The 27495-nt window shown below is 37.7% G+C and overlaps 1 protein-coding gene across 1 annotated transcript; it reads right to left on the bottom strand.

The window, feature by feature from the left end:
* Window positions 1–11240: 11240 nt before the first annotated feature.
* Window positions 11241–25927, bottom strand: LOC133995755 (protein GPR108-like). The gene is made up of 18 exons (XM_062435231.1): window positions 25576–25927; window positions 23970–24089; window positions 21827–21877; window positions 20941–21032; window positions 20752–20834; window positions 20355–20575; window positions 20204–20266; window positions 19990–20091; window positions 19773–19906; window positions 17661–17736; window positions 17480–17553; window positions 17271–17388; window positions 17047–17177; window positions 15917–15960; window positions 15472–15521; window positions 14809–14892; window positions 13459–13580; window positions 11241–12962 (listed from the first exon to the last, which is right to left on the bottom strand). The coding sequence occupies exons 1-18, from the start codon at window positions 25669–25671 to the stop codon at window positions 12875–12877; spliced, it is 1749 nt and encodes a 582-aa protein (XP_062291215.1). The 5' UTR covers window positions 25672–25927; the 3' UTR covers window positions 11241–12874.
* Window positions 25928–27495: the final 1568 nt, after the last annotated feature.

Genomic DNA, 27495 nt, shown 5'->3' with positions numbered 1-27495 from the left:
AAAGCAACTTTTTTTTTTCTCTCAGAAGAAAAGGAAACATTAATAAGTTGTTTATTGAAAAACACAGACATATGGTTCTGCAGACTGAAGTCCTCCAGTGGATTACCCGTTTTATACATTAAGCCAAACAGAGAAAATGCCTTCTTGTGTCAGAATGACTGGCGGGATTTTTGTTTTATACAACGTTCAAGTTTAATTCTACCAACAATTATCAGTAGGTGGATTAAAAACACTTTTTTTTTTGCTAAATGAAAGATAGCCATAATAATATGATGCAGAAGTGAACTATAGGACCGAGTCAGAGATCCGTAAATGTGTCAATGGTTTTCAGAGATGATTACCACAGCATGAATGGTCATTTACTGTATGTGGCATAGGCTTATTTTAGAATATCACAGTGAAAACTTGTGGTTTGATGGAACTATGTTGATAATGGGTATACGTGTGAGCATCAGATGCCAATTAAAATAACTTTTGTACACTTAACTAATAGCCTATTGAGGATGACGTGTGTCATGTCAAGCTACATTTACAAGTACCTGGATTGTCGCGCTCTTGGTGGAGTGCACGCAGTTAAATTGGTGTGTTTCAGACCAGCATTCATGTATGAAATAACAGACTGGAATAAACTCTGATGCTGATGAAGCTGTCTCTCTGTTTCAATGTCTTTTTTTTCTTACTCTTGCTGAATTGTTCTGTTCTTCCTGGTCTCCTGCTCCGCTCACATGGCTTCTTGTTTCTCTCACACTGACTTATCAGATCTCGAGGACAGTTTATGATTTAATAATGAGGAGTGCTGCCATGAGGAATGAGCGGGGCCCTGATGGATGCTTCAGCTACGACGGGGCCCTTAAATAATTGAAAATGTGAACTGTTTGGGTTCCTCTGTTCAGTCTTTTGGAAGCTGATACAGATGGGAGGGTATTTAGAAGGTTTTGGGGGCAACTATAATGGTTAAAACCCACTCAAGGGGAACAAATTGCACAGCATCGCCGCTGCCACTTTTTGTTTGTCAAAGTGGGTGTATCAATGCATGCGAGCACACAGTTAATTACAGTCAAGTTATTTAGTGATAGTCTCGGTCCTGCCCTGGATGGGTGCTTAGAGGAGAGTTTACAATAGAAACAGTCAGAAAAAACAAGTTATTTTTGGGGGATTTGGGAGAGAGACCTGTCTCTGCTGGACAATCAGTGCTACAGTCAGCAGCTGAGGTTTTTACTAAGTTACAGCAGAGTCATTATTGGAAATGAGGAAGGTGATTCAATCATTTTGAGTTTGACTGTGAAGATCTGATTGAAGATCAGCTGTGACTCACCTCTTTGTATTGTATAAAATGATCACATGTAGATGCAGCCTTTAAGGCCCTGCAGACCCACACAGGCGTCTTCACTTATTGCTAATCAGACCTTTAATCAGGCTGACGTTAAGCATAGCTTCAGTATATGCTTGAATTAAATGAGGTCACCAAACTTCATGAACCATTGAGCCACCGAGACAGGTGCAACAAAACTTACAGCGAGTCAGACAGATCAATCAAGTACAGTCTGTTCACACCCACGCAGCTGTTAGATGAGGTGAGTGACCTTTTAGATTAAGTGCCTACAAATCCTGGAGCCGCCAACCGAGAACTAGAAGAAACAGGAGTGTTACTGATGAGATCATTTCGCAGGTCTGGACAGTGTGTTATGTACTCAAAGAGCAAGTTGAGTTATGAGTGCTGCTGCGTTAATAAGTGTTATTCTTCATACTACCACCAGATATCGTTAAAGTACAGTCTGATGGATACAGGATTTATGAGCCTCATGCTGATATTCATATCTGATTATATAGAGAAAATATTAATTTTCTTTACACAACCATTATATAAACAATTTTGATAATGTTCCCTTTAATTTGCCTTGGATAAAAGACTTGTCACTCCCCTCTGGTGGGCAAACTATAAATTGGTAATACTGTCAAAATATATGTTTTGGCATTTCTGAACCTCAGTGTCTTATCATTCATCAGCTAACCTATACACCTGCACTGTATCTGTAATAGGTTAATATCAGCCAGGCCAACTTATTGGAAAATGTGCTCTGAAAGTAAATTATTTTGGTAAATTGAGTCCAAACCTTGAAATAATACAATGAGTCAAACTAGAGTTTGTCATGTTTTTTTAATTCACCTTCCTCCGAACATACAGTATGCAGCTCAGAGACGCATAGATAGAGAATGACATGTGCTAATTGATGTAAATATTATTGCATTGGTTGATCAGGCATGATACTGTGGGATCTTTGGGTCAGTCCAACAATATTTAAACTTGTAGCCTCTAAAACATATATTACATGATCACTTGCAAACAGTTAGCAAAACACAAACACACCTGGGCTACAATTATTAAGCTCAATAGTTGTGGACTGATTATTTGGGTATAGATACACAGGAAAGTGTGTCCAGGTTTAACATTATAGCTGAACTGAGTTAGGGCCTGACACAAATTAGTGTAGACTGTTAAGGGTTTTGAAACCTATACTGTGAGAATAAACTTCACACTTTAGCACATGACTGCCTCCAACAGTCAGAAGAAATGTCAACGTCACTGCTGACTTCACATCATGTGTTTTAACCAACAGATCACCAGATGCAAACATTACAATGACACACTCTGCATGACATTATAATATTGCAATGCATATGGGCTAATTCTTATACAGGCACTTTTGAGCATAAAATAGAAGATTGTTTGGATTCAGGATGAAAAAATTTAATTGGGGAGTTTTGGAAACTATAAATATACAGAACTATACAGTGTCAGTATTTACGTTTAAGGTCACACCAAAGATCCCAGTGAATAATCACACTTATAACTTATAACGATTCACCAATATGTTGCCACATAACACGAAAAATAACCTGACGTGAAGCTGAACAGAGAGCAGTAGCTTGTAGGATGTTAATGGCTGGAAACTGGCAACACAGAAAGTTTACAGAATCACTGAATAACAGCATTAAACTCCATTTTCAAGAGTAGCTAGAATACAGTAACATCAAGTTAAGTGTCCTCTGATATAACAGCCCACTGTGGTTAGTCCCAGTATACACTTTACTTATTAATTACAGATTAAGATTTCCATTTAATTATATTAGTTACTAAGTTAGATTTTGGGTTAAACTGATGTTAGAGGCCATCTACTCTTGCTTTCAGTGTTAGCTAGATGAATCAACACAATTACTCTGAATTCTAAATTTCTAACTAATACATATTTTACCTAACTCTATGATGCAATTGCATGATAATCTTAGAACGACAAAGTGGATAGGCATGTGTTTGCTGATACAGTAGGCTACAGGTGCAAAGCTGTGATAAAACACATAGTTAAACATTAAGTACCATAAGGAGTTGGTGTAATACACAGGGGGGAGGAAAGAGAGGACAGCAAGTTCATCTATCAAACACATTCACTCATCTTTTTTGCCACAACGCTGCGGTTTCCTCTCTATTTAGATTCCATGTTAATATACCTGGAATGGTGGCTTAAATGAAATATGCAGGTTGCTAGTGAGCGTCATCTGGCTCGACCACAGGGTTACTGTCAGCTTGTGTGTCCACAGAGCTGTGCGCCGTGCTGTTCCACAAGGCGGCGTCACCCTGGGGCTCCAGGGACGGGCTCACGGAGACGGGATCGGAGGAATTGGTCGTTGGGTCCACCAGGATCTGGGCGGAGGTGGGGGGGTGGCTGAACGCAGCCTGGGATGGCAGGTGGGACGAAGGACTGGGAGGGGCTTCAGACGGCGGGAGAGAGGGTGTGTCAGAGGGCGTGTCTGGAGAAGAAGAGTTGGATGTCGATGTGTAAGAGGTCAGGTTTGAGGGAGTGAGTGCGGGTGAATCAGAGAGTGTGTGTGGGAGGGGGTCAGACGGAGTTTCTGTGGGTGCGTTGGTCAGAGTCGGCCGAGGTATGTGTGCTGGGGTCGGTTCTTTTGGATCTGAGCAAACTGGCTCGCCCTCGGCTACGTACCACACCTCATTGTGTCTGTTCAGAAGCTTCAAAGGACTGAAAAAAACACACACGCCAGGAAAGAGTGAGAAAGACAACGATAGTTAGAAATGACTAACATGTGCAATGATGTCAGTGTAGATACTTTATATCAGCTGTAATCCTCAACATTGGTTACTTATCTCACCATTTAAAGGACCAGTGTGTAGGATTTAGGATTTAGTGTCATACAGTGGTAAGGTTACACATTGCAACCAACTGAATACCCCTCCCATTCCCCTTCTCCATGGAGGAAAACCTACAGTGGCTCGAAAAACTTGTGAAACATGCAAAAGGCCCTACTGAAAACCAGGGTTTGATTTGTCCATTTTGGGCAACTGTAGAAACATGGTGGTGCAACATGGTGGGCTCTGTGGAAGAGGACCCGCTCCCTATATAGATATAAAAGGCTCTTTCTAAAGGCAACAAAAACGACAATGGGATTATAAAACTACAAATAATCAGTTTATGTTGTCATTAAGAAAATAAAGATAACTACTAAAAACAGATATAAAACTGTATAAGAAGTTCCTGAAAATATGAGAAAATTCATCTCTGATGCATTGCAATATATTCACAGGAAATAACTGGTTAAAAATGTCATCCGAAATTGCCATTTTTACACAAATGTCCTGCAGGTAATGAATTCACTATTTGGTTGTATTGTATTGTCTGTTCTGTTATTGATATACATTCACTATAATATGAATTAGAGTCAATAATAATATTCGTGTGTTTGGGTTCCTTCATTTAAAATAGGGGTTCCTACATACATATCATGCTAAAAGACTGAGACTAAAGCCACATGTCGCAGGCAAAAAGTCAATATAGAGACATAGATGGAGACATAATTAAATAACTTGTATTGCAGTGTAGAGCTACATAGTGATATATGCTGTAAACTGTAAAATCACTGTTGATCATAAAATGTTACAGATAAAACAAGGACGTGTTTGTCCATGTGTGTGTGTGTATAATACCTGTCATAGCCGACTCCATAATGGTAGCTGTGGTTGTAGGTAGCCCGAACTCTGTCCAGTTCTTTAGTCAGCAGGTGAGCATGTAGCCTGGAAGTGACTGACAGCATCCAGCCGCCATAACTCCTCACATAGACGTCCATCTCTGGCATCTCGGTGAAATACAGCTGTGCAGGAGACACAGAGTCAGCAATTAGGGATCAAACATTGACAGCATCACAGTAGAGGCTGCAGAGAAAAAAGGACCAGTGCAGCAGGTGACACAGCACAAAATACAACTCCAACGTTTGGACTCCTGGCACATTTTAGAAGTGAGATCAATTATAAAGATTCTGAATTGACTGGACTTTTTAAATACATTTTTATAGTGTCAGATGTTTTTAGACATAGTATCTCATAATAAAGTTGCAGCTCAAGACTTCAACACAAAGCTGTTGTGGTTGCAAGTGAGAAAACTGCCAAAACTAGAATTAGAAGGATTTTACTGATGATTATAGCAGATAGTTTAGAAAACTGCAGAATTATATTTTAAGGTCTAATTACTGTAATTATCGGTTATCCGGTATTTTAAACTAAAAATGGGTGCGAGAACAGATGTTTCAATAAATGGTTATTAATAGTAGTAAAGAGTCTTGGGTGATGAGTTTTACGTAATTATATTATTTCAAAATACATTTTTCAGATGGAAAATAAACTGAGCTCACAGTAGAGACGAGTAAATTGTTTCTCAGTTTATATGAGCATTATATTTAGTTATTTATTAATTTCCCAGTTGAGGTTTGGTCCTCCATGTTGCCATCCACTAAACAGCATGAACATTAAAATGAATGTGAACAAATAAGTAGAACAAAGATACCACCTTCTTATGACTTAAAATATATATTATATCTTAAACCAATGTCAAATAAATAAGTAAAAGATGAATATGTAACATGTAGTCTGCTGTATTTGGCCATAGCTATTTAAACTGATGAATGGTTAGTCAGTCACAGCCCGTAATGGAAGCACAATGCTGAAACATGACTGGACAAAAAAGAAATTATTGAGTCATTGTTGGACACAGACAAGTGTAATAGGGAAGTAAATTTGGCACACATGATTAAAACATAAAACTCCAGTAGACCTGCTGCTAAAACTAGACTTAATATATTCAAGATATTGATTTTGCAGATATTTATAGACCATTTTGAATTTAACAGATTAAAAATGTAGCTTTGCTCAGACTTTGGATCATCGGGTCATAAACTGAAACTGAGAACGCTGATACCTTTACATGAGCCAGCAATAGCTTTCTAAACTGCGGAGCCAGCTGCACTTAATAGCCAACTTTATATCCATTAATGGTCTTTATTGATCTTGAAGCCAGAATCAAATTACACACAGACACCGGGGAGATAAAAGCATTTGACCTCGTGACAGACAAGGACAGCTCACCTTGTCATTGGTGGGTGCGGGCGGCTTGTCCTGATAGGCTGCAGGCAGCGGGAAGTTGAGTGTGTAGATAGCTGGCTCCCACATCTTTGTCTCTTCGGGGATTTTGACCAGGACAGGTGCAGTCATCTCCATCTGGATGCCTGCAGAGGACACACAGATACAGAATAACACACACACACATATAAAATGAAATGAGTGTCCACCTCTGTCCCGTCCTTACCTCCGTCATTGGTTCCTGTGATGTACTGGAAAAGTCTCCTGAAGGCCATTGCTGCTCCCACTCCCATGAAATAGGCTTCAGCATCTGTGGAAACCCAGCGAGTGGGGCTGTAGTGTCGCACCTAAACACACACACACACACACACATTGAGAAAGAGCCAAAATGTGTGAGAAGTAAAAGCTTGGCGGACAGGTAAAGTGTATTTGTGTGCTACTTGACAGTTTCACTCACCTCATATTCATCTGTTTTGCAGACCAGCTCATACTCGAGACACTCTCTTGACTCTGTGCAGAAGCTGTTGTTGGTACTCGGCCTATAACAGTGATTTTTAATTCAGTATATGACCAAAGGTAAGTGGACAGGATTTTTTTGGTGGTGGCAGTTTTTCATGGTTTTGGCTAAAGCTAAAATAATAAACTTAATTTAACAAAATGCAAGATGGAGATTTTAAAAAATACAAAAAAAGAATTTATTAAAACATAATTGTGTAACCCACTGAGTAAAAGTTATATCAAGAAAAAGGAGAACATTTGACTTAAGATGCTTTTTAAGGATGTGCACTGATTTGGATTCTCGAAATTTTTATTTATCTAGCAGCAGAGGTGACCAACTTACCCAACGCTTCCTTCAACTGAAACCACTAAGGCCAGCATCGCCAAGACTGTGATGAAAGCCCTGAGGAAGGACACACACACAAAGAAAATGCCTTCTCATTTAAACTACTTAGGATTGTCACATTGCAAACAGAATAAACAGCCAAAAATATCCAAATTAATGAGAAACAAGAGAATAAATTAGGCTGATCAAGCTACAAGGTTCCTATTCTTCAGTATTGTATAGGCGAGTGTTTTGAGAGTTTACGCACAAAATAGAACATATAATTACATATAAAACATTTTTGTTGATATAGTACATTAAAAAAACGGATTTAAAATGTTTAGTCTTGTCTACTTCATAGATTTAAAAAGCTCTGAGTGTGTATGTGCCAGTATGCGCCTCACTGTGGTGCATTGCACTGCAGAGATGAAATGGGACACGCACAGGAGGGGAGAGAGAGAGAGAGAGAGAGAAAGAGAGAGAGAGGGAGAGAGAGAGAGAGAGAGAGAGAGAGAGAGAGAGAGAGAGAGAGAGAGAGATGTGCTGCATCATGAAGCTCTGTCTTCTCAAAAAAGCAAAGGCGTTTTGAGGTCATGAAACAGCAGCGTTCAATAACCCATTACATCCTCATCATAATCTTTTTCACATTGCAACTTAAAACCAAACAGCCGATTTAAGACTGAGGGGAAAAAACACAGATTAGCCTATTTAAAACTGATGCATCACAATCCCTTTAAAAAAAATGTAGCTGTTTTATATTGCTGCAGCTTTTAAACATATTGCGCAAAAAGGTCAGATTTCCTTTCATGCACGTAAAAACGATGGAAAATGACGCAAACATTAACTTTACCTGCCCATGACGCTGCAGAAAAGTCGCAAAAATAATCAGCCAAAATTTAACATTCCTTTAAATCTGTCTAATAACCTACTTCTGATATAAATCTAAATAATAATATCATACTCACATTGTCCCGGCTCCTTGCGTGCGTTTTTGTTTGTGTGTGTGCGTGCGCGTGTGTCTGGTGTGCGTCCTTTCCACCTGCCAGGGGAGAGCAGGGAGGAGTGTGATGGAGACTGCAGGCTGCTGCACACTGACGGACTGCAGTGAGCTCCAGCAACCAGTCCGCCTGTTCTGCTGCTCGGAGGAGGAGGAGGAGGAGGAGGGCGGGGCCGAGCTGCCACCAGGCTGCAAACTACTGGACCGACACTTGGACAGGTGATACTGAGCCTGTTGTTGGTGTGAGTTTCATCCAAAGCGCCGCTGCAGCAGAGTGAGGAGAAAAAGTCTGAGCGAGAGAATCCGCCCTCACTAATGCATCAGCAAACCATGAGAGGATGAAGATGAGGAATGAACAGCCCACTGCAGTGATTCATAAACTTGTTCACATACAAAGGACTGCTAGACTGACACAATAGACCACACTGACCCACATTTGGGAAGATTCTGTCGCAGGGGTCCCCCATCATAAGATTTTTGCTTTTTTTTTATTACAGAAAATGTATGAAACCCATGACCAAAAGTCATACATCAGTCATACAAAATTAATTATTCCTCAAGGACTCCTGGTGCTGTCTGTTTTATGGTATATTTCAATAATTAAGACAAATCACAGCTAAATATACTATTTATGAATTCTGAATGGATACTGTTTATTAGATTTGATTTAAAGGGAAAAAACAATATTTTACATTTAAATATAGATGTATATAGTGACATTACATATAATATACATTAGTAAGAAATGTGTTTATTGTATGATGGTATGAATTAGTAATTAAATGATTTGCATTGGTATAGGAAATTATTATTATATACATTATATATTCATATATATGAGGAAGCTGTTTGTGACAAAGTGGGTGAAACCCAACACTTGTCACCTTTTGTCTTTCACCATCAACACCAGCTAACTTATTAATGTGACTATCCCTTGTTTGTTTTTGCATTATATTTGGTTACAATTTACATTCAAGAAACTTTTGGTCAAAGTAAAACAGACACGTATAAGGTTAATCCCTATTGGGTTTAGTTCTGAGTTCATAAGTTATGCATTGTCTTTCTTTGTTACTTACCATACCCACCATGTGCTTACCAAACGAACCGCCCAACTACTTCCTGTATTTATACACAGGTGATGCCAGCGGGTTGGACTAAGCATGGTAGGGGATTTATTTCACTCAGTTAAAGGGCTGATTTCATGTCTTTGATTTATTCTTGTTTTGGCTTATGGAAATGTTGGGAATGATGGGAATAATGGGTGGTAAACAGTGTAGACTGATACAAGTAGCATTGTGAAGTGCCAATTGGTAAGGGGGAGAGAACACCCCTGCAGTAATGGTTCTGCCTAATTGAGTGGAGGGCCTATTTAAGGGGAGAGATGTAGGTTTAGAGGAGCTCAGAGGATGGGGGTGTAGCTGTGTGCACATGTTCATGCCTTAGCTGAGTCTCTTGAGTTAAGCCAGTTCATTTTGAGTGTATATTTTTTTCATTTTTGGACACACGTTCTTTTTGTTGTCACGCCGGACTGAATAAATCAGTTTTTACTCATTCAAACGACAGCATGAGTCTGCCTGCCTACCACCTTCCTTGTCACTTGAGCTACACTACATCACACTGTTATACTGGCGACCATTGATTTATGAAGAAGGGATTTAATGAGTGTTCACTTCTTCCCCCTCCTTTTCGGATGTGGTTGACAATCTTGCATTACATCATGCTTACTGTTATGTGTAAGTCTATTGTTTTCAGAATGACCATTTCTCATTCGTTTGTTTTTCTCTTTCACACATTTGAAATAAAATGTTCAAATCAAAATGAAATGATCTTCTAGCTCTTTAAATAAAAAATCATGTAGGCTCATCTACATTTTTGCAGACCATTTTAAAAAACCTGCAATTTCTATATATTTTTTAAATGTTCTTACTCTCCATGCTGGCAGCTTTTCCTTTAAATTCTGTGTATTCACATATTATTGAAATTAAATTACATCAAATTAGATTGACAGTTTGCTTTTGTCAATGATGCATTATCTTTGTGCATCCTGGTCATTTTAAGCTGTCTGCCAAACATTAATGCAGACTTGATGCTCGGCTGTGATGGATCAGCTCAAGCAGGTTTGCACCGAAATGAAAACAATCAGATATTAAAACTCCTGATGGTTCATAAAATGATTAGTCATGATGTAAATTAGATGCGACTCTGCAGTTAAAACAAATACTCTCAGATACAGAAGCAGTCTGTAATATTTGTCCCTTTAAAGGAGTGAAATCACAAAATATCATGGTTTACATTGAACAACAGCATTATTTTTATTCTTTTTAATCATAAGGCAAATATAGAGGTAAAAAAGAATTGACCAAAGGAAAGGAAAGGAATCATTTATGGCTTCTTAAGTTGTTTTTTTGGGGGGTGAGTATGAAATCAGAGTTGATAACATTGAACCGATTTTACAGTTTATTTGTCAGTTGTAAAATTGGGTCAAATGTGACCCTGAACAGTATGTAAGGGTTAAATATGAAGCTACAGCCAGCTGACACAAAAGGATAGATGAGTTTAGCATTTGTTTAATCTGTTAAAAAAATATTTCTCAAGAGGTCAAAACTCCAGCAACACAACTTTATAGTAACAATAAAGTTGCTCTACATACTACAACAGTTGCTGGAGTTTTAACATTAAGACTGTTTTCACTCCTCTGTGCTCTTTGGAAGAAGGTGAAGCTGCACCAGAAACTCCCAGTTCCTATTCTTCCTCTACTACTAAAAAACTAAGTCTAAAAACATGTTTTGGTTTTACAGGATTTCTATGTGCAGGGCTTTTTTTTTTCTTGGCTGGGCGCAGCAACTTCCTAGTCTTGTCGTCATTGTGATGTTGCCAAGCAACCAGCAGACTAGTGCAAGGAATGCCAATAAACCCAAAATGTTGGCTTACTTCATTACATAAAGCTGAAAAAACAATACTGCAGGATACACACGCACACATATGTACATAACTCCTTCATTTGAGACCTTTCCAGAACACCAGCTTTATTGTGACAGTTCGCACAGACATCAAACAGCCCTCTGTAACAAGCAGGAAACCTTCTCCACTACTTTACTGACCGTTTATACTCTCGTCAACACATTAACAGTCCGTAAACACCGTGTAAGCTCTGCCGTCACTGTACAGGAGTGTCTGCGGTTAAATCTCAGTAGTCTTTCCTTGATTCCTTACATTTACGCTCCACCTGTCAAAAAAAAGGAATCAAAAAATTTCAATGAAAACTGAACTTGTGTCATTACTGTCTGAAAAAACGCCGTCTATGAAGCCTCTACACAGTTCTGATGAAAGTGGTATGTGCCTCCCCCTCTTAAATTATTTACAAATGGCCGTCTACCTGCCCCGGCTGCACATATTTCTCATCTTTCATAACCAATAAGTCTTCAATAATTAATAAAATAAGCTTCACATCAAGAGCAGAAAGGTAAAACCAAAAGCAGACGAATGCAAATATGATCAGTTAGGTCACTTCTCTGCCCAGATTGGCACATAATGGCCAAAAGGAGGAAAAAAAACAAAAAGAAAAAGGCAGTCGTTGAACACAATCAGGGACACTGGTCTGGTTATTTGAGAGAATGATCCAAAACCGGTTTATCCATTAAGAGGTCCACATGTTGCCATCTGGGCTGAATTCACTGACCTCAACCACTAAAGCACTAAATTACAGCAGCGGTCCATGTGACAAACTGGGAGGAACTATTACACCTCTCCAACATAAACAATAATACTGAAATATAACATATTTCAATATGTAATAAGTAAATATATTGAAATATACAACCTCTAAACATCCATATATTTCAATATACATATCAGTTATATCAGAAAAAGTAACATATATTGTACTGTGTGGTGATGAAGTTGTACTGTATAATGACCAAAAAGGACATTACTGACCCCTGAATGGTGGGAAACAGAATCGATGTGTTGCTTAAATGTTTTTTTAAATATACTGATTAGCCTTTTACCTGAGTATGGGCTATTGTCTCCAAAAAAGAAAAGAAAAATACAACGTGTCCAAATTTTATGTCGCCTTACATCCACACACACGTGTACTCACACCACACACAAAAAGGTACAGCTAAGAATCTCGAAGAAGTACCATTTTAAATAGCCGATAAACACACCCAAAAGCAAGTCTTTCTCTAAAATGATAATTATCTTTGGAGAGCGACAGAGAGAGAGAGAGTTAGAGAGAGGAAGAGGAAGAGAGAGAGAGAGAGAGAGAGAAAGAGAGAGAGAGTGCGATAAAGAAAAAGAAAGAAACATCAGAGCTCTCTTCCATTCCACCACCCTTCCTTGTGGCAGGAGCCCGTCTCATCCTGAAACCTTTCCGAGTTTCTGGGTGAATTGTTCCGAGGAAATGAAGAGCGTCCAACAAAAGTTAGTGTGTGTTTTTTTTTTTTTTTTGCATAGCCAGACAGTGGGCATGACCACTGCAACCACTTAAAGAGTTTCAAAAGGAAAGCTGTCACTGGGGGTAGTGGAGGGGGGGTGGGGGTGGGAAGCCTTGGTCCATGTGTACCCCCTCTGTACCAGCTGGCCCTGGGGGATGTTTTAGTGGGTCCCTCCCGAAGATGCAGCCTCTCACTCACAAGGTGGACTCTTTCTGGCGATCGCGTCCGTTAGACGTCTTCTTCACTTTGGAAATACCCTCCAGTGCACCTGACTCAGTCACTCTGAACACGGGGAGAAACACAGAAGAGCAAAAGTAAGGAAAAAATCATATATCAAGAATATGCTACTTAAAACTTTTGGAAATGCTTCTAAAATTTAAGACATATACTAATTTGCTCTCTTGCTAAAAGCAGGACGAGAAGACACACACTCAGAGTCTTCACAGTAAATATGAAGCTACAGCAAGCAGCCACTTAGCTTTAGCTTCTCACAAAGACTGGAAAATAATTAACCTCCTAAATCATGTTTGTTTAATCCGTGAAAAAACAGAAGTGTAAAAATGTCAAGGTGTGGTTTCATGGAGGAAATCTTTTATGATCTAGCCAAGACAAGTGGCAATGCTACACTTCTTGTTTATTACAGCCAAAAACAGTGATGGGATAATCCAATAAACCCCAAAAAATATTCATTTAGAAATTTAAAAAAAGAAAAACAGAACTGAGTGACAAAATCCATGAAAAATAACGTATAATTACACTATTAACTGTGTGAGCTTACACTTCATCCATCTCTACGTCCTCCTCGTCCAGGGGGAGTTGGAGGTAGGGGTTATTGGACGCCGGTCTGAACTTGTAGCCCGTCAACACGAAAAAGATCAGAGTAGACACCTCCACCAGAAACTGAAGGAGTGGAGGAGCGAAAGAGGGAGAAGAAAGATTATTCAGACATGTGCGCTAACTGTTAATGCTCCCAGTTAGCTAGTAGCTCCGCAGCTGCCAAAAGAAAATGAACAACTGAACGAAATGAATGAATTTTTCCCTCACAGCCTGCAAAGCTAAGAGTCTCTCTACAAGATATAGGTCAGCTTATTATCCACAAGCTAAAGATAATTGCTAATAAGCACTCCTAATCCCACTGAGAATTAACTAAATACTCTAAACTGTTGGGCAGATTTTCCTTCACCACAGAAGTTGAATATTTTTCTACTTGTAAGAGGTAAAGAGACATTAAAAAGGTTTAATTCTGCCTCTGTGTGCAGTTACTTATTCTTAAACCTCTTAGAATATACAAAATATGTTGTTGCACCATCACGCTCCAGTCAGAGCACTGAGGTCAACTGAACATAAACTTCTGTGTGCTGCGAGGTCAAGGCTCAAACCAGAGGTGACAGAGCCTTTGTGGTGGCTGCTCCAAACTTGTAGAACAGCCTACTATACAATATCCGAACTGCTCAGACCCTAGAAAGTTTTAAATCATTGCTTAAAACTCTCCTCTTCGCATCGGCTTTTAATCCTAGTTGAGCTTCACATCCTGAATTTTATTGTGTAACTATATTAGCTTTTATTTATTGTGTTTTTATAGTTTTATTTATTGTGTTTTCATAGTTTATCTTACTCATAATTGTTTTTTTATTTTATCTTGTGTCTTCAGCTTGTACAGCACTTTGGTCAACTGAGGTTGTTTTAAATGTGCTATATAAATAAAGTTTGACTTGACTTGAAATATACATGAGTTATACAAGTGTCACCTCCTCCTGTAATGCTAATATCTATTCAAACCTCTGGGGTGATGAATTGTATCGTTGACCAGGTACAGGATGACTTTGAATTTTTATAAACATAAATGTCGTCTGATTCAATATTGATTCATTATTATCTATAAAGTTCATAAGATGGGTTTGATTGTTTAATTTCTGGAGGGGAGTGATGATGTATATTGGTGAGGACCTATGAGACAGTAGAGGGGATTGTTCTTGGCTGCAGATTGTATCAACACATGTATTAAATTATATGTACATCTTTACTTTATTGATTATGTATTCTATTCTTGTTGTGAGTGTACTAGCCGGCTGTATGTGTAGCCTCCACTTTGAAAATGAAATAAAAAAAAACATAAATGTCGTCTTACCTCGTAGCACCACTGCCACTCGAAAGGCATGGTGACTTTGAGCAGAATGGCTATGATCCTCGTAAAGTAGATATAACACACAATCTGAAAAGAGGGAAAAATAATGACTCCAAGTTAGCGATTTGATGTTTGATCTGATGAGGTGCTGAAAGTGAATCTTCCCTTTGCCATCTTGTTGCCAACGCTCAATGAAAAGGCCTTTGTGTGCTTCAATGATATGCTTTGGCCAAAAAAATAAAAAGGTCAAACAGTGTGTGTGTGTGTGTGTGTGTGTGTGTGTGTGTGTGTGTGTGTGTGTGTGTGTGGGGGGGGGGGGGTTGTTTACGAGGCTTTTGTTCTGGCTCTGCTGCAATGACTCTGCTGAATGAAAAGCTTGCTGTGTTGCCAAAAACTGTGACTCAGTATAATCTATGCTTGATGCCAGATAATAAAACGTGTCTCTTTAAAAACAAAAACAATATATATACAAGTGATATATCAGCAACATCATGATCAATGGCTACATCGGTATTCAATTCAGTCGGAGGTAATAAAGATATTAATATTGTTGTTGGGAATTTCAATTTCGCTGGTAATCTAATGATTGTTATATTGTGCAGATGAATGAATGAATGAGGGGTTGACGATATAAAAAAAGTACAGTTGAGCTGAACTCCTTCTTACCATCACATAATAATGCCGGAAGAGCTTCAGCTTCTCCAAGTTCATGGCGGCTGAAAGAGACAAAGACCAAATTATAAATCCAATCCAACTTTATTTGTTGAGCACTTTAAAACAACCACAGTAGACCAAAGTGCTGTACAGAAGAATAAATAAAGACATAACAGCTCACATGAGGCATAACATTACATATAAAATACAAATAAAATAAATTTAAAGATATTAAACATAAGTAAAAATAACAGCCATACAATAAAAACAATCAAATCAAATAAATAAAGTCAATGTCTTATAAGGTGTCAAAGGCCAAGGAGAAAAGATGGGATTTAAGAAGAGATTTTAAAACAGAAAGAGAAGAGGCCTGTCTAACGTGCATTTATTATAAATTCATAAATTCATAAAATCAACATATTAAACTTTTTTGGCTGCGACTCATCAGAATTCTTACCTTTGCCATCGGTGCTAGAGGCCTCTTGTAGATGACGGATAGACCTATAAAAGACAGTAATGTTTGAGAGTGAATGAATGGATGCATTTATTCATTTGTATCTATCTCTATTTACTTTTTGATGCTTGAGTGCACCTACATTTTTATTATAGGTTTTATACAATGACAATAAAGAATCTAATCTAATCTTATTTGAGAAGTGCAAACACATTCACAAGTATATGTACCATCATGCATGACTTGCATAACATGTTACCAGGTTAAATTTGCAGATAAAAAAAATCTATTATTGACTCGTTTTGTCAATTTTTTTGGTGATTTTCTTTTTCTTTTGCAGCATTTTTTGTGTTTTTTTTTTGTTGCCTTTATTAGATAAAAATAGTTGATCAAGGATGAGATGTACTTATCAAAGCTAGAACAAATTAAATATACACTTAAAGGATCCTTTCAAACATTTGCTAATATATGGAGGCCCTTTTCTAGACTTCTATGACTCTCTTCAAGAACCCCTTGATAAAGACTCGGGTGAAATGTCTTATTACAGCATTGAGCAAACATGATAATGCACTTTTGTATTCGGGAGATGGTTGGGTGGATTGAAGTCATAAATATGCCTTGTACACTTCTCTCACTTTAGATGGAAACATCTAAAAACCAATGAAACACATTTACAAAAAAAAAAAAGATAATAATAGTTGAGAGGTAAACAGGAAATGAGGGGAGATACAGACAGGAAATGACAAGCAACAAAGGTCTGCTGCTGGAAGTGAACTGGGGATGTTGTGTTTATGTGGCATCCTGCAAATTGATGTTGTATTCATTACTGTCCACTGTTGTGTGGGTTGGCTGAGATGAGGTGAACCTAACCCAGCGATTACGTCTCTCTTTCAGCCCATCATCACACAACATTGTGTTTTCTTGCATTCATTTTGGTCTCCAAGTAATCATACAACTTTTCTACTGCTGTCAATATTTTCAATTTCCCCCCCCCTTCAACAAAATACACTGACATGTTTGCCATAAAAATCCTCTAAACTCAACTCAAGACTAGTTATTGATCTTTTAAATTGAAAATATGGCTGATACATTTAAGACAGACCACACACACACACACACACACACACACTGACCAGACGACAGGGAAAAGGATGGCTCCGCAGCAGATGAGGTCGACCAGGAAGAGGATCTCCTTCCACAGGGCGTATTCACTAGAGCCTTCCTCTGTAGACTCGATGATGATGAAAGCGACATTAGCCAGGACCTGCAGGTGAACAGGTGACTGAGTCAGCAAAACTGAGCTCCACGACTATAAATAATCACACACACACACGACAACTTTTTCATGCGCACACACCTGCAGAGGGATAACAATCATGAAGATCTTCTTTTCCTTGTCAGACAGGATGTATTTGACGAAAGCCCAGCCGGTTCCAATCAGTGCCAGTGTGATGAACAGGAGAGCCCCCTTCAGCCTGGAAAGTATATCAACACAAACTCGTGTGAAGATAAAAACAAATAAAAAAAATCTTAAATAACTTAATTTTCCTCAGAAATTGTACTTACAGATGTGTGATATAGTACATGACAGCCCAGCCTTCAATAGGATGTCCTTCAGTGTTGATGAAGTGATAGTTGATCTGAGAGAAGTTGCAGAAAAAAAAAGACATAAAATAAATAAAAACCTGATACAAACATGAAATATTATAGAATAGACTAGTTTGATCCGTGGTGATGCTGCACTTACACTGTGGAAAACCAGTGAAGTGGACTTTGTGAAGGCCAGCGCCGCCATCAGCCAGTGGATCTTAAACACACTGTACCTGTTAAACAAGAGCACAATTAAATGTTATAACTGTTTCTTTTCCAGCGTATTGGTGCCTTTTAGGATAATGGAGGTAATTATTGGTGTGCTTAACTAAGCCGGTCACGATAACTAATTCTGTTGGACGATATACTGTCTCAGAAATAATCACGATAAAGGATAATATTGTCATTTGAATATCATTTTATACCACTGATATAATAAGATAATAGAATAATAAAGCAGGGGGGGGCGGGGTTGGGATTGGAGAGTGGGCGTTATGCTTATGTAAAAACACAGACTGCCATTATGGTTGGGGACAGAGTTATTTACCTTTAATTCCTCTGTCTACTCACTTAGCCAATGTGACATGAAAAGCCTCTTAGCTGCTAATGTGAAGTGTGGCAATGCTGAGGTCAAAAAATTATCCATGTATCGTAAGACAAGTCCATATATATAAATATGATGATGTTGATAATTATGTCTTTGTTAGGTCTGGGTATCAGTACTCAATAGCTTTAAGGTATCGACCAAAATAAATCAATACCAAGTAGTATCGAAACATCTCCCATCAAACGATACCTGCAATTGATCCTTTTTTGCACCCAGAGCTAGAAAATATGATCATTGGTACTGAGGACTTCCTCACAACCAATCAATGCAAGCGTTGTTTGATTAATACAATAATACAATAATTTGAAGACATTAAAATGCATGTGTGTAAAAATCAAATCTGATGTAGAGGAGTGGTGGCATTTTATGCAATTTAATGCTTCTTTTCACATGATGGTCATCGAATAAAGTACTCAATTAGTATCGGTATCACTTTAAGGGTTCTTGGATTGATACTGGTATGAACTTAATATAAATCCTTGGGTCTGAGGCTGAGTACTACATTGGATTTTCTAGATATTATGTTTGAAAACGTGGGCGTCTCATTATATTCTAAGACTATACATTTTTCATATTAACATCAGATGCTCTCTTTGAATGGAGCTGGTATAGCGCTCTTGGTTACATAACATTACATTAAGAGACTGTTGGTGGTTTGTGTAACATGTTTCATCATCTGTCGACTCCCAAGAATTACATAAGTCACGGGATGTCAAGATGAAGAACGTATAACGACGATCTGAATGACTGAGAAGCAGAAAACCTCAATTTTGAGCAGGCATTGAAAATCCTCATTAGTTGTGTCACTGAAACATGTGTTCAGCCTACATCCTGTATATTTCTGACTTAAGCATAACAACTTCTTTTGTTTAAAAAATGATCTCTATGTTATTGCTTAACTTAGATCAAGCAAAAATACTACTCAGTTAAAAGCTACTCAAAAAAGAATAAAAAACATATGGTAACTTAAATACTTAAACAATTAAATCCCTAATAAGCATTTATAAGCAGTATATAAACATTAAAGTCATGCTTATTACAGACAATAGTATATTTTCATGCAGTTTTAGGAACATTTTAAATGTTTATGCACAGTATTTGTCAATGAACTTCTCCCTGGAAGTCAAATTAACTATTACTACAACTGTGTGTTACTATACTTATCAATTTATTGTCTGTTTATTCACCAGCCTCCACTTACGGAGTTATAACTGCTGTCAAATCAATTAATAAGGACTTATAGCTGATTACAACTGCATTACAGAGTGTTATAAACCATCTATTAAATGCGTATATACTGCTTGTAAATGTTGAATAGGGTGGTTTAAGTAAAGTGTGGCAAAGTAGATGATTTTTGCTTTTTCTTTCGTCCCATTTCACAGCCGACTAAACTATTATGAGAACTGTTCTCTTAGTAGAGAAGATTCATGATGTTGGTTTAGCTAATGAGATTTTTGACAGACGTTCTTGTCTTCGGTTAAGCTCTAAATTTGGAGGGGGAAGTTGCATTTTTAACAGCTTAACAGGAAATGCACACAAAAAAAGAGAACATGACTTTGCAAAAGAGCACACTGCACGCCACGTGTGTTAAGCGGAGGTGTTTTGCCATGTTTGGATAAGGACGTGTCATATAAGCCTTTGAGTCGACATGCGTGTGTGTACCTGTGCTTCATGAGTGTGTACACCCAGACCATGGCAGCGGTGAAGAAGACTCCGGCCATACAAATGTAAAGGCGAGAGAGGGGGATTTCTGCAGCAGATAAGAAGCCTCCTGGATTCTTCTCTGTCATCTCCAGCTGCAGAGGAAACATTTCATTTATGACACATGCTCTGCACACACCTGAGTACGCATGCACGGCTAGAAAGACGCTCGACTTACAGCGAACGAGTACGGCCTGTCGATTCCAGGCTCCATGTTCTGACAGTAGTGGAAGTTGAAATTGTACAGACCCTCGGCCAGAGCCCCGAACTCCATGTGGAACTGTCGGGGAGGAACAGAAAGTTTCATGCGTTTCATGTGTAATTCAAATTGAACATTGTTTGAGATGTACAAAAAAAAAAAAAAAGAGAAGAAGAAAGAAAGATGCACTTACGCTGAAGTTGTAGGAGCCGTTAACTTTACCCAACTCCAAGAGTAGCTGTGTGCTCTTCTTAAGCTGGAGGCAAATACAGATTAGGAGTTGATTTCATACATAAATCATGCACGCGAAAGAAAAAGATTTTAAAAAACAAACAAACTCTTACCAGGATTTTATTGTCCTCCACTTTCTTAGCTTCTACTGGAAGCTCTGCCGCCTTTTCTTCTGTCTTATCTGCTTCGTTCTTCTCATCTTCAATCTCTTTACTCGTCTTTTCTTCTTTGATGGCAGGTTTGTCCACAACATCTCTAATCTCATTTGGTGGCTCAAGTTCATTCTCACTTGGTTTCTTAGGGGGTTCACCGTCTTCCCTTCTTTTCCTCTGACCTAAAAGGAAACAGACAACAAACTCCATGTCATGTTTTTTTGGCCTTAAAGGTGTGGTTGTGAACTTGAGCTATTTTTAAATTCTCACGGTATAAACAGTGATTTAAAACAATGCCGTCATTATTCTGATGCTTTAAAAGGATTTAGTGTCAGTTTTTAAATTGAGCAACACTGACCTTTGTCTTTAGAAGGCGCCGTCTCCTGCTTCAGTTTTGCGGACAAGGTGTTGTCTTGGTCACCGAACACTTTTACACTGACGCTACACAAACACACAACACAGTCAGTACAGCCTTAGCCTTCACATCGGACCGTTAGAGCACGATCGTACACACTTCTAAAAAACACTTGCTCTGAAAACGACAAACCTGAGGGTGTTGATATCAATAAGAAAAAGAATGAGCGGCTCGTTGTTGGGCGACTGATTCACAGAGAGCTGGCACGTCTCCGTCTCCTGCGCCTAGAGAGAAAAAAACAGTCATGAAACAAACACATTTATGGGTCAATGACGATTTTTTTGTGTCAATGTGGTTTAGTCAAATTAAAGGGGTTAAAATGTGAAAATAAGCACATGAATAACTTGCACACATTCTTTTTTTGTGGACCCAGTATAACATTTGTACTTTTAATCCATTTTGAGAGAATATATTAGAGGATTATGGCAAAAATGTTTAAGTGGTGTAACCATAAAAACTTTGTACCAAATTATTCAACTTGCTTAAAAATGCTAAATTCTCAATAAAACACCTAAGCTAGTTAAACATGATCTTACATTATAACTTTTTATATTAAATAAAGGTAATGGAATACCTAATGGGGAATCATGTAAATCAGGAACCATTTACATTTTTAAAAACAATAAAGTAATTATTGTATAAGTACACTTAAATACACTGTAGGTGAATAAAATATTTATCATTTGACATTTTCAGGAGCATTCAGTCTTACTTTTGGTTAAATGAATGAATGATGAAAGACACTAAAATGAGGGACTGCAGATTCAGGTGGTAACTCTCTGTGGGTTTGTGAAAATATCAATAAAGATATTAATGAATTGCTCATCTTGCCAACCCTTATTTGTCACTGGCCCTTACAGAGCTCCACAAGTGTCTCTTTTACATTAATCACATTTTTTTACAGGACATGTGACGTGAAGGTCCTTCTTTAAAGCATAGTAGTGAGTCTAATTTAAACAAGTGTGAGGATAACCCTTTGGTAACGGTACATTGTTTATTCATGATAAGAGGTACTCACTGTGTAGGAGAGGACTCCACTCACACGTGATCTGGAGAGGCTGAAACCAACCTAAAAGAAAGCAGAATGAACGTGTTACGAAGCGCGTGACTTCCAGTACACAGCATATTTCAGTCTGTGTGGCCAGTTCACAACCAAGTACACATACAACAAAACTCTGTCACCATTTAAACAACTCAATGTTTTCCACTAACTTCACAAGCTCATGAGCTAGAATGCAAAGAAGTTTTTTGCTGTTTACTAGTTGACGAGTCTCGTGTTCAGCTGCCACGACATTGCTGCTGGAAACACTTAATCACTAATAATGAATTAGCTCAGGGGCAGGAGGACCAACAATAGAGCACTTTGACAACTCAAAGCAAAACAGTCAACATATTAAAGAGAAGCTATCCCAAGTATCCAAAACGTAAGTTCTAATACTTGGCATAAAGCAAAAAGAATATTAACCTAGAAAGCTCTCAACTCTTTAAGTATATGTGTAGCTGGGGCTTAAAAAACATGTTGATGTGAAGAAGTAATAATAATTTTAATGCGTTCAAGAAAAAGAAAAAGAGACACAAATGAATAGTATTCTGATCTTTCCTCATTTATCTCTCGACAGCATTTTATGAATATCTGATCCTTTTTCTTAATTCAAGTTTAAGTTTGTGGCCACATTTGAAGGATCATTGCAAACATGCATTCATTCAGCATATATAAAAGATTATCAGCTGACCGTGTCAGGCCCCACCTGACACGGTCATTGATCCACAGTGGTGGTTTTGTTAAAGCGGAACAGGGTAAAGACTTTTAGAAAAAGGAGCTACGGTATCCAGTGTGGCAACAGATTATTGCATGAATCTAGTATCCAGCTCTTCTACAGAATATGAGGAATCTAGAGGCTTAAGCCTTAAGCTGCTGAGAAGCCTGAGAGGTGTTACAGAAACTCTCAATGGTCTCTGAAGTAATGGGACAAAGGTTTCAAGGGCCTCTCTCAGGTTAGAGAGAAACTGAAGGCATTAGAGGAACATTAGAGGGGACATCAGCATGATCAGAAACATGCATGTTCACAGTCTGAAGATTTACTGGATTAAATGGATGGTTTTTGAAGTGGGGTTGTATGAGCTAGTTATCCATTATCAGTGTTTTAATGACTAAATAATTACCCTTATGACACAAACCTGGAGTATAATTGTGAACTCTATGATGCAATTATAGCAAAGCGACAATTAAAAAGCTTCAGGTTGCATTCACTGACGCATTTAGAAACGTGCTGAAGCTTCCAAGATGGAGGAGTGCTAGTCACATGTTTGTTTCTAACAATGTCCTCTGCCTTTCATGCTGTGTTGAGGATGCTAATGTAGAGATTCATGGTTCGGCATTAGCCCAACCTCCGCTAAATGACACAAAATACTCCTCTTGGTTTTAGAAGCATTGGAGCACACGTCTATCCGTTTTAACCCTGTATAGATTTGTAATGTATTGTCTTTTTTTAAATTTGTATTAATATGGACCTGTAGATGTGTCCAAAATAAAGTTTCTACTTCTTCTTCTTTTCTACTCTCTCAAAGACTAATGTTAGCAGAGCAGCGAACTCCAGCAGTAACAAACACACTGCACCGCTTTAACAACTGAAACCAAGTCTGGGGAGAAGAAAACAACCCAAAACCCAGGTGACAGAGTCAATGAGTAAATCTAGCCGAGTAGCCGTTACACGTGGTTCACACAAATACTGGTACTAAAAATATGCAGAATTTTATATTATAGACTCTTGTTTAAAGCATTTTCTTGTATAAGCTGATGAAAAATCATATTTATTACAACGGCTGCTGCTGTTTTCCTGCCCCTTTGCACAATTGTCAGTTGTATGTTGGTGTTTTTTTCATGTTGTGTAGTGTTGGTGTATGTTTGTAATATCCTTATGATATGGTGTGTATTGTTTGTATTTTTAAAGTATTGGAGGAAGCCATTCAATTCAAAAATACCCATGTGCAGTGACATAGAAAATTGAGGATGTGATACATTGGGATGAATCGTGCAATTAAATCGTTTACTGTGACCACACACACACACACACACACACACACACACACACACACACACACACACACACACACACACACACACACACACACACACACACACACACACACACACTTCTTACAGGGTACTTGCTGTAGTTCACCAGCTGTTCTGGGAGGCGCAGAGAAAGCAGGTTGACATCTAGAGTCCCGTTAGTGTAGAAACCGAAGGTGTTGAGGTGGACGACGAACCGAGTTTCATTCTGAGGGGAAAAACAAACAAACGAACAAATAAAAACCTGTTCAGTCAGGTAAAATGTGCAACTCAATTTAATCTCCAATAGTTGTTAACATTGTGTCTTCATTCTTTTGTCAGTAAATAAATTTGACATTACAGGACCAGCAGGTTATTCTAGAGATTCTAACTGCTCTAAATGCTCCAAAAACCTGATCCTGTAATAACTGCCACAGCAAATTTGAGTGTAATATTAAGGGGAATTGTGCAATATTAATGGCAGTGAGTGGAATATCTTGTGTGTGTGTGATATGTCTTTAAGTTAGTTTTACTACTAATTACTCATTTATTTTATTCCTTTACAAGCACCTTCTATCTTTTTTTTTAAACTTACGATATCATAAGGATGCACGTGTACAATGACAATAAAGACTATTCTATATAGTCTATTCTACAACAACACTTCACTCCATGTTTGTTTAATCATCACCTCTTTGACACCAAAGCTAATAAACTGTTTTAACTGCTTTATTTAAACAGGTACAGAACATGTTCACAGCACATTGTTTGTACAAACACACCAGAGGGCCTAAGGGTGTCATAAAAGAAAAAGTAATAATTTAATAATCATAATTGGCATGTTGGTTGAGAGAAGCTGTACACACAAGGTGTGGTAAACGCATCAATAAAACTGCCTTAATTTAAATTTAACAAGCTTCAGTATCATTAAACAAACATAATGTGTAGTGTGTCGAAGCCAAAACAAACATAATGTGTAGTGTGTCAGAGCCAAACACAATGTTAAGTTATTTAAAAGTTTTTTTAGTGAATTTTTAAAGCGTACAGGGGTTATATGTTTTAACAGATGTTTTTATTCATACATTCAGAAAACCTGTAGAGGAAATGTACTCTAACCTAATGTTTGATAATGTTTGTAAACTCTCAAGTTTTGCTCTAAGCTGAAGAATTTACATGTGCGAATAAAACATTTGGTCAAAATAGTAATAATAATAATGACAGTAAACTTTATTTGTAAAGCGCTTTTCTTCAAATAGTGTTTACAAAACGCTTTACATACAAAAATACTCAGGGGTGAAAATGATGTAAAATTACCACAATTACATATATGAGCTGAATAAAAAAAGAATAAAATGAATAATAGTTCTTTTTTTTAAAGGAATAAAATGTCATGCAAGACTTTAATTAAACAGAACTGCAAAGAGAGATTCCTGAGATTTACCAACTCACTATTTTGAGTTTATAAGTCACTATTTTGAGATAGTTTCTAATTATTTTGAGATAGTTTCCCATTATTTTGACTTACTTGGTCTTTATTTTGAGTTTCTAAGTCATTATTTTGAGATACTAAGTCATAACGTAGAGATAGTTTCTCTTTATAATGACTTTATAATCTTTTTCATCACATTGGCGTTAATGTTCTTCCTTTGCATAAACATGCTAATAAAACGTCTTCTCGGTGTTTATCTCCAGGTAGACACAGACAGCTTTCTTACCTTCAGGCTGAGCTTGTGTATCCTCGCATTGCATCCAGCCAGCAGAAAAAGGAATAAAAATCCAGCCACGACACAACCTCTGTGTGCCACAGCCATCACCAGGCAGTAACCAACCAGGCAGTAACCGACCTGCTAATGTTAGCAAGCTTCACCAGATGGTTCAATAATAGAAAGCTAACTGAGTAAAACCGTGACGGATGGCGACTTACAGCGACGCTAACCTTTAAAAAACAGCGTATCGGCTCTTTAATCGCGTCCTAACGTCAAATTATATCCATTTATGTGACGTTTTACCGATTCTTTTCTGCTTTCATCGCTTACGGGTAACAGCTAGCTTGTGGTAAACGGTAAGAGCCCACTTCCGGGTGTTGAAACAAGGAAGTCAAACATTAACCAAGGTGAGGACACATGCATCATCAGCCGGGAGAGTTTACTTCCGGTAACACGACACATTCCTCTGCTTCAAGTTTATTTACACAAAGAGCATTATTTATTATCTGTTTCTAAAGAAAAATGTAGAAAGATACAAATTTGGTTGATAGATATCGTGTAGTATTTTCACCACACTTCTTCTTATTATTGTAAGTTTTGTTTTTGTTTTGTTTTTGTTTGTTTTTTATCTGTTTTGTAGCACTTTGAGTTTTGTTTTTCAAATGTAAACTGCTTTATGAATAAAATGTATTATTATTATTATAAATATTAATAATATTAGTATTATTAGTATTATTAGTATTATTATTATTATCATCATTATCATTATTGTTAATAAAGCAGCTTTATATAGCGCATTTCATACACAGGGGCAACTCAATGTGCTTTACATAAAAACAAACATTTAACAGGAAGAATTGGAAACATAAAAACATATAGTAAAAAAACCCAAATCATTATTATTATTATTATTATCATTATTATTATTATTATTATATAAAGGGAACAGGCCACTCTCTTCTACGCGGATTTATATCGTTAAAAGTGTGAATTCTACCCAGAGGAAGTTTTTCTGGGGATGTTCCCTGAAACCTCTGACTAAAATATATATGTAAACACCCCAAATTTGTATTTATTAATTTAAATTGTATGTACTTATATATATTTCTTTTACCTTTCTTTTAATTGTTTTTTATTATGTTATGTTTACAGTAAAAACAATTATGACACTCTTTATTTCCTGATGTGTGTAACTAACTTTTGAACCGTATAGACTGTATGCATGATGTGATGTTGCTTATTCCACTGTTATTACAATAACAAGAGGTGATACCATGCACTAAAACTGTGACTTTTAGACGCCTGTCTAGAAGTCTGTCTGTACCTTGTGCTACTAGTCCTTGATTTGAGTCACGTGGTGCAGCGTTGACAGAGAGCTTCCGGCTGCACACACTCACGTGATTGACCCTCCACGTCGGATGAAAATCCTGCAGGTTGCCATGTCCGCACATATGATGTTTAACATGTTTGACACGTGGAAGTGATGTTATTTTTTAGATTAGAGAGATGTTTTATCATCTCCGACAGAAAGATACTGATAGAGTCTGTATTTTTGATTTAAATCTGTAGTGACTATGCCCTAAACTTTAGAAGCTACTGGCTTCTACTGGCTCTGATTGTTTACATATGTACTCATGAATAAACAAAAGGCTATTCAGTCTTTTCCGGTCCAGTTGATGAAATGATGTATTTATTTTCTCACCATATGTCATAGTGCGCAATGTCTGCACCTCTGGTAAGCCTTTTACATAAATTAAACAATACAACAAAAATTAAAAATATCCCTTCACTCCTGAGCACAGTAAAAAAACAAACAAAGTTTAGCCTTTGACCTTAGGTGCACCTGTGATGACTTGCATGAACTTAAGTAAACCTGTGCACAGCGGGCCTTTACCATGTCCCCCCTAGTGTTTGGGAGGAACATTACCA

This window comes from Scomber scombrus, chromosome 2 (assembly GCF_963691925.1).
Source record: "Scomber scombrus chromosome 2, fScoSco1.1, whole genome shotgun sequence".
NCBI classification, from domain to species: Eukaryota; Metazoa; Chordata; class Actinopteri; order Scombriformes; family Scombridae; genus Scomber; species Scomber scombrus.
The sequence above is the reverse complement of the archived record's forward strand: the minus strand, read 5'-3'. Positions and strand labels throughout refer to the sequence as shown.